We start from the raw sequence: 13,038 nt of genomic DNA, 5'->3' as shown, positions 1-13,038 counted from the left end.
AAAAAAATCCCCTCTGGAACTGCTTAGAATTTAATGAAACTTGATAGGATTGATCATGGACGAAGTGTATACTTCAATAAAAACATGGCATCCATCGTCTGTTAATTATCGTCTCTGAAAATACTGGGAATACATCAGTGATAGTCGGTATGACTCTTTTTGAGGGTACTCCGCACCCAATGACATTTGGGATTTGTTTTGTGAAAAAATACGTCGTTACGAGAAATAGAACATAAGAATCAGATTACAGTTTTTTGCCTACATTTCAAAAACCGTAACAGGTAGAAGAAAAGTAATTTTTCTAAAGTTCTTCAGTTTGATGACTTTTCTTTAATTCGAAAATTTACATTTGATCCGGACTAGTTTTAGAGTTATTGGGCCTTTTATTCAATTTCTACCTGCAAAAATTTAGCGGTTGTATAATAGTATAATGGACAGATTCCAATCGGGTTCCAGAATAAAATTGACTGATGGTATTTGGGTTATTCTTTGCTTATTTGCGAAGCCTGTGAAAAAGTTCACATTACGCTACTACAGATTCACGATATAGTTAAAATTGATGACTTAAACGTATTAGAACAGAGAGAGGCCGTTGACACGCCTGAAATGAAATTTAAAGTGTGTAAGAAGTTCACTGTTGAAAAAAAACGACATTCTTCAACATATAAATCTATCCGGCAATGAAGTACAAGAGCTCTCCATCTTCAATGTAAGACCATTAAGCCTGACCATAGCACCATCAGGATATCTCTATATCAAAATAAAAAGCGAATCGACTGTGAAAATGATCCATGAAAAAACGGAAAAAATAATAGACACTTCTTTAACTGTCAAGCCGTGGATATTGTCCTGTGTCCATGTAACAAAGGACTATAAAATAGTTCTAGGAAGCGACGAAGAAGACAAGGTTGTACAGTAGTGTCAGGTGAAACCGGTAAAGAATAAAAGCGATACGAGAACGAGGGAAACAAACCCATATGGACATATCCTAGTCATTTAGCTATTATAAGAAACGGGAATATTTTCATATCAGATGATATCAATTGTAAAGGTAGGGTAATAGTGATAAAACAGAACGGAGATATCAAATACTGTTACGGTCTTCCTGATATTAATTTTGTTGACAAACATTTTAAACCTGTAGAATGGTAGTGACATCGAGATAAACGTTATTCTCATTTACTTAAATACTGGCTCTCTCCGCATATTGAACAACGAAGGAGACATATTAACATACAACAACCTTACATACATTGGCGTTATCAAACTACATTCTCTTGCTCTGTCTCCTTCAGGGAAAGTTTACGTTGGAGGTGTCAGTAGAGTATATGATCCACCAGACACTAAGGCTACACTATACGAAACGCAATATTCTGGTGTCTAGGAAGTTTATATAGGTGAGATACAGTTATATATTCTATTATCACCCAGTTGTGTAAAATATGATTAACATTGTCCCTTTAAGGAGGTAGACCTTGGGTAAGGGATATGACTCATGAAATCAGTGATATATATGTATTATATTCAATTTTACCAAAGCCTTTCAAGCTTTTGTTTGAAGCAGAATAAAATGAATCCAAGTTGATTAGATGCTTACATAAGATTGATGTAAAATGCTGAATACAAAAGTTCCAATGACTTTTAAGAGATATGTCCCTTTCCCTAGGGCCCCGTGCAGGTCCGGGTGTTAAAAAAATAGGCCAGCAGCAGCGCTAAGCTTGTCGTATAAGGCGACTAAATAGTGCTCAGAAACCTAGCCGGGGGCTAGGCGCTCTGCCCACAGAGCAACTGGGATGTGTGCCCCAGGTGGTGGAATGGGGTACCCCTGGCGTGTTACATGCTGGGGTTGTCTGGCTATAATACGGAAAACCTGACCGCAAACCATAGTGGTGCACCGTGTTGGGAAAGATGCCACGTTCCTCGCACGTTAAAGAACCCGGCTGTGGTATTCGATAGAAGTAGGAACCTTTGCGCTCCGCCACAGGAGGCTAAATTGCCCGACCTTACCCATCCCCCTTTTTCCAGTGGCAATCAAAATTTGTCGACCCTATTATCCTTGTGACCCATCCTTTTTTTTTCATTTCATGTTCATTTTATCATCCATTTCATGTTCATTGTCTGAATATAGCTGAAATATTGCTGCTCGGACGTTAAACCCCAACAAACAAACAAACAAACCTTTCCCTAGGTTTACCTCCTTAATACTTTATGTCAAGAATGGATACAAATCAATAACTGGAACAGTACGGAAATACAGAACATGAAATAACCTAAATAACTGACAAATAAAGGTACGTAGATGAGCACAAAAACTGGGAGTATGGACCAGGTGCACCAAAACGATAAGCGTCGTCTGCTTTTCGAGAAACATCCGCCGAGTTATCAAAAAATGTCACGTTGAAGGTAGCAGAAAGAGTGGAAAACCATGACAAGGTGAGCAAATCCGTTCTCATTGTGCAGATGGATACACTGTCACGATCCACGATATATATATATATATATATGATATCATTATATAGATAGCAGTGTATCAATTTCGAAACAATGTAATCCATTATGCTACCAAAACGTCACAACACATAAATCAATCCACCGATCACAAAAATTAAAAAATAGCAATATATTATGGCGGAAATATGTAAAATAGATAAAATAATCAATAACCAAAATATAAACACTCGTGCATAAAACGCGTTAAGATTTAACTCATGCACAGAACAAATTCTTGGCTTTCATCGGCACTCGTGTTCAAATTTTCATTACTAGTCTTTACTCTTTCCAAATAATTACCCTATTACTATGGTATGGTGTAGGCATGTGTATATATCTATAGAAGAAAGGGGGGGGGGGCAATATTGATCCTTTTAACCTCACTATATTCTCTTAAGCTTTAGCGGGGCTGATTTTTAATATGTACAATGCCCACAAATCTACGGAATAAGCTACATATAATCTGTGACGAATGCACATTTAATTGACGTAACAGACAGCTTTTGCAGAAATTCCAAATTTAATCATGCATTTCGTTTTATATCTGCCACATGAAGTCGCAAGGTTTTATGTGATATTCCCTGAAAAGTTATGAGTCCATCCCTACACCTGCCTGTCTGTCCACAAAGGTTTCCAGATGATACTTTCATATCTTAGTAAGGCTATGCTTCGATTTGAATGATAGAATCGGCTCAATATTTGTTTCAATGCGAGTAAGGTTCAATTAGAAGAGCTTCCTCATGAATATACATTATGAAGCAGACAAAAATGAGAAAATAATGGACTGAAAACAGTGAACATTTTCAATAATAAGTATTAACGCAAATATATTTCCATTTTTGATCCCGATATATGTTTTTTTTTTCACTTTTTGGCTGTGGAACTTTTCTTTTTTGTGCGTTCTATCAAACCCTTTCCGTTTAAACTAATGACCAATGCTTTTTTTTCCACATACATACACATTGCTGTTGAGCTCACTTTATGCTCACTATTACAGTATACAACATTTGCAATATAATATTTTATATATAAACATAAATATATTATTATGTAATGAAAGATAGTGCCAACATTTTGTATTAAGTACCATTGTATAAAATTTGAGACCGGAGGTGATTCATACACGTTAAAACCCCACCGATTTTAATTTTTTGTGCAGACCACTTGAATAATCAGTCTTGGTTGGACATTTGGTTGTTGTGAGTTTGAGATTAAAACAAAAATATAAGTTATCTCGTTGATTTCATTTAATTTGGTTGATTTCAGTGGGAGGTTAAAGTGTGTTTCTTGTCAAAACTTGAGATCTAAATACAAAAAGTCTATTGTCACATAAAAATGTATCATATGTAGACCGAAAAGGCATCATTTGTTCCTTTAGTTTTTCTACACCATGACTCACCTCTATAATAAACAGTGTCTGAATTTTATATAGATTGAAACTTAATTTTCTTCAAATAAATAATAAAGTGGTTGCTTTTTAAACATAACGCTATGATGGGGAGGAGTCGACAGGAAATAAAATTAGAAAACATATGTTATGTTAAAAATGCCTTTGTATCGAAATCAAATAAAACAAAAACAAAACAAAATAATGTTTACATAAATATCTGAAGAAGACTTTACTATACTGAAACCAATTAGGTATCCGTTAAAGCACATACGTCTCTTTTACTTTTGCTCACGTTCTAAACTTTCAATGGGAAACAAAATGAAATGAAGCTTCTTGTCATGAGTAAGACAGTGTTTTAAGATTAATCAATGGAACCAAGATTCTAAATGAGCAATAAAAACTGGGAGTATGGACCAGGTGCTCCGGTAGGGTAAGCCTTCTCTTAGAAATAATTAAAGTGCTGAAGAGTTTTTAAGCCTTCTTACCTTTCACGTACCACTTCGCGAATATAAGCTATACCTTGCAATAAAAATGAAAATAAGAAGATAACTATTGTGGAAAAGCAAAGAAGGATAAGATTTACCATCACCTCATTGCTAGAAAATAAATCTGTTGACGATACCCAGCAATTCTGAGTACGGATAGACAAAAAACTGAAGCCCTTCAAGTCAAAAAAATGTTTTTTTTAGGGGAATTAAAATTTGATAGACGAATTCTTCACAAGCAAAATATATGGCAGTTCAGTCTCATCGAAGAACCCACACTCTATCATTAATCTTGCATATATTTGGAATGAATTTTAACAAAACTTCGGTCGATTGGGCAACTGGAATCACACATTTTTTTATTTGTATTATCAAGTAGCTTGTACCCTGACCTTTTACCTTTAAAGGTAGATATTTGCTGCAGGGTATGACGTTAAAAGGTTGTCCTAATGCGCTGAATAAGTAAAACTGCCACACAGAAATGTATAAGCACGATAAGTAAACTTATGCCAGTCCCTTCATTCAAAATTCTCAATGACTAGCACGAATAATAAAGGATTGAATAGGATTCTACTAGTTTGAAACAAGGAAAGTACTCATTTACCTTTTACCAGCTCAGAGCTTCAGGCCAGTGACTAAAGGCGAGGACTCTTATACTTGCCTAGAGTACAACCAATTCATATATATTTTTCAACATGCATAAACTAAAGGACAACAGAATTTTCAATTTAGGCAAGTAGAATTTTCATCAATTTGTCCAATAGAACAAGGTTAATAAATTGTCAACATCATACCCTGTACTATATTGTATAACTACACAGTAACTGAACACAGAAAATGACTTGCATGCTCATACATTAATAATTTTCACTCATCTTTTTTTTTTATTTTTAGATCTTTTGTTTATAGATTGAAGACTTGATAATAGTCTAAGAAGATAAATCAAAATCATGACAAGCCAATCAGGCCCCCAGAAACCAAATGGGCAAGCACAAGGAAAAATATTTCAATTCAAACTTGTTTTGTTAGGCGAGTCTGCTGTAGGCAAATCCAGTTTGGTGTTAAGATTTGTTAAAGGACAATTTCACGAATACCAAGAAAGCACAATTGGAGGTATGAAAAGTCTACAGTGTACAGTGAAACCTGTCTAAACTGAACCTTTTTTGGTCGATTTACCAACTTCAAAACACATTTGAACGGAGATTTTAAAAAAAGTATCTTGTTTGCACAGTTTTTTAAGTGTTTTATATTCTCTTTACCCTGCGACACGAAGTAGCAAGGTATTATGCGATATCCTCCGAAAATTTGCCTGTCTATCTGTCCCCCGACAGTTTCCAAATGATAACATGAGAAAAGATAAGCAATTTATTTTTAAAATTTTGCACAGTTGCTAAGTATCATATAATACAGGTTAAGTTAAATTTTCAGCCAAATCCAATATGAAGTTTTCTAGTTAAGCCATTTTGAAAAATTTGTCGCCCCCCCTTTTTCATCATTTCATGGTGGGGTGTCACTTTATAATCCAATTATGCCTTATTTTAGTCCTCTGCTACTACCCTGCACTTGGACTTTTTCTTTGTTGCGGCGGGAACATATGGATGCGACTTGTTTGTTTTATCTGACTTATTATTTCACTATATCTGAGGTACATTAAATAAACTGCACAACAAAGATTATTTCAGGTACACAGAAAAAATATTGAAAAGAATGGAATGCAGTTTTCTTTTAAGATTTACATATTTTTTTGTAAATAACTTGCACATTCTTATATGAGCAATCATTCATTTATCCCATTTGAATAAAATTTTGGTTTTATTGAAAAGTAATGATAAAAACTCATAGGCGAATCCTAGGGCCCCAGTTGATTGTATAGGAAATCACTGATTCATGACAGAGCCGGGCCTTCTCTTAGGCAAGTCACGGGACTCCCTCTTTGCCCAGTTAGGGGCCCCCTTTTAGACCAGTCAGGTGATCCCTCTTTCAGGAATCTCTTGGTTCCACCTCTGGTTCTACTCTTTGATCTATGACTAAAGTTTCAGAAGGGTAAAACTGCCAAAAAAAAAAATAATACAATGAGTGATCATTGATTTTGACAGAGAATATTTACTTAAAATATCAGGAATATGAATTTGTATTTGAGGATGGCAGTTCCATGACCTTTGTTAAAACAAAGTGAACAGTCCACCTGATGTAAACCAAAGTCTTCATTAGAGATTCAATGTATGTTTTTGAAGGCTCAAATCTTGTGCTAACAAAATTTTAAAAAAGTTTTGTGGTCCTTTTCACAAAAATCGTAAGTGTAAAACTAGTCGTAAGTTATGACGTCACAATACTTTGATTTACTATGACGTCATAACTTACGACTAATTTTACACTTACGATTTTTTGTGAAAAGGACCGCAGGATCATAATGTCCCTAATCTAATTTGTAGTATTTAGAAAATTATCTAATGAATTCAAGACTTTTATTGTATATTGTAGATAGCAGTTTCCTGAGAAATAAATTCTATGATATATCTTGGACTTTCTTCTGACAAAATGTCACGACACCTTTCTCTTGTGTCATTCACTTAAACTTGATGTCACTGATAATTTTAAATATCAATCTTCTAATTACAAAATTTTAATTTTATTTGAAATTAACAAAATTACATAAAACATGTTTACATGTAAAATAGGATAAGTTATTTTGAATAACCAAAATATAATTACTCATGCCAAGAAAGCTAAGAAATTTCAGTCATTGGTGGAACATGGTCAACTCGTTAAATCTTAGTGTTCGTCGGCACTAATAATTTAATTTTTTTTATTATTCACTTTTTTTCCAAATAATATCCATATTTGTCAACCGTAGGACTGCTATGTAATGAAGACAGATGATCAACAAACCTGGATTTATTTCGCACTATAAACTATAGCAAAATATATCTCATTATGATTTTATAATGACATATAAGTAAATATTATACTCGTATAGGAATTGACATTTGCAAATGAAAAATGTTAAAACTGGTCAAAACATGAATATAAAAATCTTAATATAATAAATAGTTATTGTCTTAGCAAATGTTTAGTTAGCTGAAACTACTCTCAGGAATGACATTTTCAAAACAGAAAAAAATACTATTTTTGAAGTTTTTCACAACATTTTACGTTATACTCAAACTTGATGCAAACTGAGACCAACCAAAATTATACCCTTGTTTTGTTTCCTGTTATCTGACCGACGCATGCCTTGACCCCCGGAGTGGTTGATTTTTAATTCACGAAACAACAAAAAGTACCACCATTTGACATTGCACTGTTTGTAGTCAATGTTTGGTTTCCACAAAGTTTGGACGGTTAATAAGATGTTTTTGAAGTTGTTTTCTATAAAATATTGGAAACAATAAGTAAAAAAAAATAAAATAAAATTCCGACCTACCGACTCATTTGTTCCGACATGTAAGAGGAAACAAATATAATTTCATTTAGCCTGATGATTTAATAATACCAAGACAAGATGTTAATCACTACTATTGATGATGGCGATTTATTCCCTCAAAATAATTAGAATTAAACATATCAATGGTTTCATTCATTCACTTCTTGTAGAATCTAGCTACCTTCCATTCAACTTTCTATTCAGATGACCGTTTTAGAATCCCCTGGATCAGTTTTTTTCTTTGGATAATGCTTCTAAAATCATGAAAAATGAAATTTGATTGGCTGATCAGGAAGCTCATCAGAAAAGAAAGTAGAATGGAGTGTTGTTAGATCTGACATGTCCATACATTGACTTAATGGACCAATTCATAGGTCTAGTTTCGATTTGATTGGGATTCTCTGAAACTTCAGTATTAATATTTTAGTTGTCTGTTGAAAATCATGCACTTTCCTGTTTTCTGTAGTGGATATAAACAAATCACATTAGATGTGTGTAAAACAATTGTATGTTTCTGTGTTGCAGCATAGTTAAAAAAAAATACTGTTCAACTATTTTTATTGTCTGTTTAAAAATATATATTATATTTTATATATGTTTATTTCAGCTGCATTTCTAACAGAGAAAGTTTGTTTAGATGACACAACAGTTAAGTTCGAAATATGGGACACAGCTGGTCAAGATAGATACAACTGTTTAGCCCCTATGTACTATAGAGGTGCACATGCCGCCATTGTGGTATATGACATCACAAATCAAGTAAGCACATCTTGTAAATTTTTTCTGGCGATGTCATAATTATCTTTAGATTGGCCAAGTTATAAATTTGTAATTGTTAAATCCATAATTGACAGCTTAAAATAATTGGAGGATATTAATGGAAAACATTAATCATTATTAATGGGTATGACATTTTACCCCTGATGATGGTAGCCCCATGCTTAAACAACCAATGAAGAACCCGGAGTCCTTAAATGTTTTGTTTACCTTGATAGAATATGTAATGAACAAATGTTCCCTGAATCATGGAAAAGCATGGTCATAAAGAATTCCATGGGCCATGATTACATTTCAATAAAGGGCTTATTAGACTTCATTTAATGAAATGCAAGGACTACAGAAAAAGTGAAGAGACCACAAATCCCTTTCAAAGTGATCCCAAAAGCTGAGTATCAAAAATGTTACTACCCAAACATAGATTGCTTCCTATTTATGAATTGATGACCTGTTAAAAGCAAAGTTAAATTTTAAAATAGTGCAAAAAATAAAAAAAAAAAATTGGTACTTGTTACTTGTACATTGTTTCTATCTGCTGGTGACTTTATTCCGTGCAAAAATGCTAAAGTTTGCAAACAAGAATTGTTAAAGTGGTCAATTAAATTGATGTAAGGCAACATTTATTGCATATTTCCAATCATTTTGTTACCCTTAATTTACCTCCGAATATAGGCTGATTTCCCTAGAAAAAAATTATTTGAAAATCATGCAAAAATACTAGTTTACTCTAGCTTCTCTGTTCCCGATTTTCTTCCCATATCCTACAGGAAGGGACATTTTTGAGAAAGAGTAACAAAATCACTGATTTTTGCCTTCATCTCCAGGAATGTTTCATTTAAAACAGAAAATTTCTAACTTATAACTTAAGTGCTACATACGTGTATGACAAAACCAATTTCCAACATTGACAGATAAGAGAATTATTGTCAAATAAGGTTGAAAGCAGTTTGTTGACAAAATGTAACCTTTTTAATATCTGCTTATTACAGGACACATTTGGAAGAGCAAAAACCTGGGTAAAAGAGTTACAAGAACAAGCGAGTCCCAACATTGTCATCGCACTAACTGGTAATAAATCAGATCTTGCTAACAAACGAATGGTCGAATTTGATGTAAGTTGGTTGTCATACCCTGTTATGAATTTGGACAGTACATGGTGATCATTGTGTATGTCTGTTCGTCAGTCTGCCTTTTATTTACAGTATCTTTTACAAGTACTTGCCACAACCACTTGATATTTTGACAGCAACTTAATATGGGCATGCCATAATGTGGTGTTCAATAGAGTTTGTAAGTCTCGTTGTAGTTTCAGTTTCCCTTCCGGAATTTCCGGTGTAGAACATATTGAAATCCGAAGACCGATATGCATTTTAGTGTGTACTTCCAGGAAATTAAAACGCTGCTTCACAATGCAAAATCTTCTATTTTATGCTATTCTAAACATTTTTATCTCTTAGACCTTGATAATTGTCATTTTTAATCAGTATTTTTACTCAAAAATGGTACTTCGCTTTTAATATTGAACTCAATGCTATGTTAATGACGAATCTCCATACATTTAAATGGTAGATTAGGACCCATTCTTACGAAACCACGGAGTCACGTGACGAGATTTACATACCCTATATAAAAATAGAGCGACATTGACTTCCTGTTTTTTACCTCGTTCTTTCAAAGTCTATTATGTACAGATTCATGTACCTTGAAATGAAACCTTTCCTCAATATTCTATTCATTCAAAAAAAAATAGAAATGTTTTGATTTTTTATTGCGAAAATTAGGACTAGTTATCTTGCTATAATTGTCACTGAAATGTTGCCTAAAAAGTAATGATACAGTTTTTATCTTAAATCTGTTATTCTTGCGCGGTCGTTAAATTACATGTACTATGAGGTGGACATTTATTCATCGCTTTTTCTCTGGGAAATACACATTGAATTTATGTGTTGCAATATGATAGATGTAAAAAAATACCCTCAATAACATTTTATTTCAAAGAGAATTATCTCTTAACATTTAATTTTATTTTCATTTACAGGAGGCACAAGCATATGCTGAGGAAAACAGTTTATTATTTATGGAAACATCTGCAAAGACATCCATGAATGTCAAAGATGTGTTTTTAGCAATAGGTATTTCCCTTTTCTCTGTCTTAATAAAACAATCGATCTTGTTCATGACATAGTTGTATTACAATATAAATCAATGACATGTTCAAGTAACATATTATTTTATGGCAATGTGAATTAAACTGCTACCACTTTCGATATTAATATAGATAAGCTTCAGGGTGATTTAAATAGTTATCAAGGTAGAATCCTGTTCTACTTTGAAACTGCATGTATGTATCTGTATTCAAACATGAAAGACTCTGATATTCAATCTTAAATATGGAGGTCACTTTGGAACAATGTAGAGCATGGTTATTTATACATTTTGATTCCTAGCTAGGGTTACATGAGAACCAGTTAAATTCAACTTGCCATAATTGTGTTTAAAACATAAATAAACCCTTGAAAATGGTACATACCAGTGAATGAAATATACAATGAGGTCAACACTTAGGTAGTAGTCCTGCTACATGAGCACTGAATCATGCAAATTGTTGGAAATCCTACATAATTTTAGTTTTGATATTTTGTATAATATTTTATTGTTAGCAGAAATTATCATGTGACTTTTCATATAACCCCTGTTCATGGGAGATATAAATTATAAGTAATGAACCATAGAATTCATAGATAACTCTGCAAATGACACAATAAAACTATTGAATTTCCAATGTAACTTATCTGTAAAGAACAGAAAGATTGGAATGAGTGGTTATACATTTCATCTTATAGAGCCATAAAACAAAATAACAAAGGTAAAAATGTGTAGCCTGTTTTTGGGTGTATTACATTTTACAGAATTTGCATGATTCTTAGACAGAGACTTCTTAAATACTCAATAAAGTGCTTATATATTCATTAGTTAAACTTTTAAAACATTAAGAATTAAGTTTACTCTAAAATCAATTCTATACGTTGAATTTTAATCTTTATTATGTGAACATGTAGAAGGGGTTGAACATCTATTCTATATATATGTAGGGCAGGGGTAGATCTAGACATCTTGAAACGGAGGGGTGCCAGCCTGGGTTCCTCAGAAGAAGAGGGGAGGTGTTAGGACATAATTTTAAAAATGAAAATGACAAATTTTCCAATAGAAAGGGGGTGCCAACCCCTTGAACTGTCCCTGGATCTGCCACTGTAGGGGACCTGAAACATGAAAAGCTTTGCTAATCTTAGATAATATTATTTTCTTTTCAACAGCTGAGAAATTACCTAAAAATGAAGGTGGTGGCGCTGCACAACCAAGAGGACATGGAAATATATACTTAAACGGAACATCAGAGCAATCGGAAGAGGGCGGGTGTTGCAAGTAACAAGAGGTCCGGTTGTTTATTGACAATGTGATTTATTCATGTTCAGCAAGTTCACATACATTTTTAATTTTTCGAGCAAAGTTGGTGAACACCGTTAAGAACAGGGCAACTGTAGGCATTTGATGGAGTTATTTATCTGTCTGGATTATTCTTGATAAAACAGGATACCCTTCCGCCATTCTTGTTAAATCTGGAATGTATTTGACCATTTTGGATAATCTTTGACCTGTATTTATTCTTACCTGACAGGATTTATCAAGACTGGATGAAGCGTTCCGAATGACAAATTATCTTTACACAATAGAACCCTCAATGAAAACAGGGGTCATAGGTGCATGCATTTTGTATTGTTATACATGTTCTGAAATGGTAAGAACTCAACTTTTTTGTAATGGCATTGAATTTGCATAATGCAGTTAACTTATGTTATTGATAAATTTTCAAAAATCATGTTCATAATTTGCGTTGTTTCTATTTATTTTTAATGAATTGCGGAGACATAGTTGTCATGGTGATATATACCAAATGAGAAAATTGTGTTAAAAATGAATGTTTGCCCACTAGCAATGTTTTATGGAGAAAATATTATCAGTGATAAGACCTATACTGCTACTACACTATGGAAAACCATAAATCCTCTTTTGGTCTTTCTACCAAGGACGATGATTGTGATTTTCCATGTATGTACTGGATTCCTGAACCCCACAAGAATACATACTAACAACGTTACATAGCTGGATCTGAAAAATTCAAAAGATCTATTGGAGACCATCAGTTCAAGACTATTATCAGAATATAATAGCATTAAAACCTATGATTTTTCAACACTGTATTCTTCTATTCCCCATACTTAGTTAAAATCTTGACTTAAAAATATCGTACATCGTTGTTTTTCCAAAAATGGTATACCTATATACAAATATATAGTTGTAGGTAGAGATTCCTCATACTTTGTAAGAAATAATTCCAAGTCATCTTCCAAATATGCAGAAGATGTTTACAAAATACTGGAATTTTAAACTGACAACATATTTGTCCAGTGTGG

General features: G+C 33.3%; 1 protein-coding gene across 2 annotated transcripts; it reads left to right on the top strand.

The window, feature by feature from the left end:
* Positions 1-1,134: 1,134 nt before the first annotated feature.
* LOC148600147 (ras-related protein Rab-5B-like) lies at positions 1,135-12,452 on the top strand. 2 transcript variants are annotated; one of them, XM_088558050.1, is made up of 6 exons: positions 1,135-1,397; positions 5,275-5,478; positions 8,397-8,548; positions 9,556-9,678; positions 10,605-10,698; positions 11,881-12,452. In XM_088558050.1, exons 2-6 carry the CDS (start codon positions 5,316-5,318, stop codon positions 11,991-11,993), a joined length of 645 nt encoding a protein of 214 aa, XP_088414176.1. In that variant the 5' UTR covers positions 1,135-1,397; positions 5,275-5,315; the 3' UTR covers positions 11,994-12,452. The 2 variants fall into 2 exon arrangements, with proteins under 2 accessions (XP_088414176.1, XP_088414175.1); XM_088558049.1 differs by having other exon boundaries at positions 1,137-1,397; positions 5,260-5,478.
* The last annotated feature ends 586 nt before the right edge of the window (positions 12,453-13,038 follow it).

The sequence above is a fragment of the Perna viridis genome, chromosome 13 (genome assembly GCF_037379345.1).
Source record: "Perna viridis isolate PV_CMFRI_1.1 ecotype Kerala chromosome 13, ASM3737934v1, whole genome shotgun sequence".
Classification (NCBI taxonomy): domain Eukaryota; kingdom Metazoa; phylum Mollusca; class Bivalvia; order Mytilida; family Mytilidae; genus Perna; species Perna viridis.
Note: the sequence above shows the minus strand (reverse complement) of the source record. Positions and strands in the feature narration are given on the sequence as shown.

Coding starts and splice junctions, on each gene's coding strand:
- LOC148600147 (XM_088558050.1), top strand. CDS start 5,316: ATGACAAGCCAATCAGGCCCCCAGAAACCAAATGGGCAAGCACAAGGA. Junction 5,479..8,396: donor CCAAGAAAGCACAATTGGAG/GTATGAAAAGTC, acceptor TGTTTATTTCAG/CTGCATTTCTAACAGAGAAA. Junction 10,699..11,880: donor AGATGTGTTTTTAGCAATAG/GTATTTCCCTTT, acceptor TCTTTTCAACAG/CTGAGAAATTACCTAAAAAT.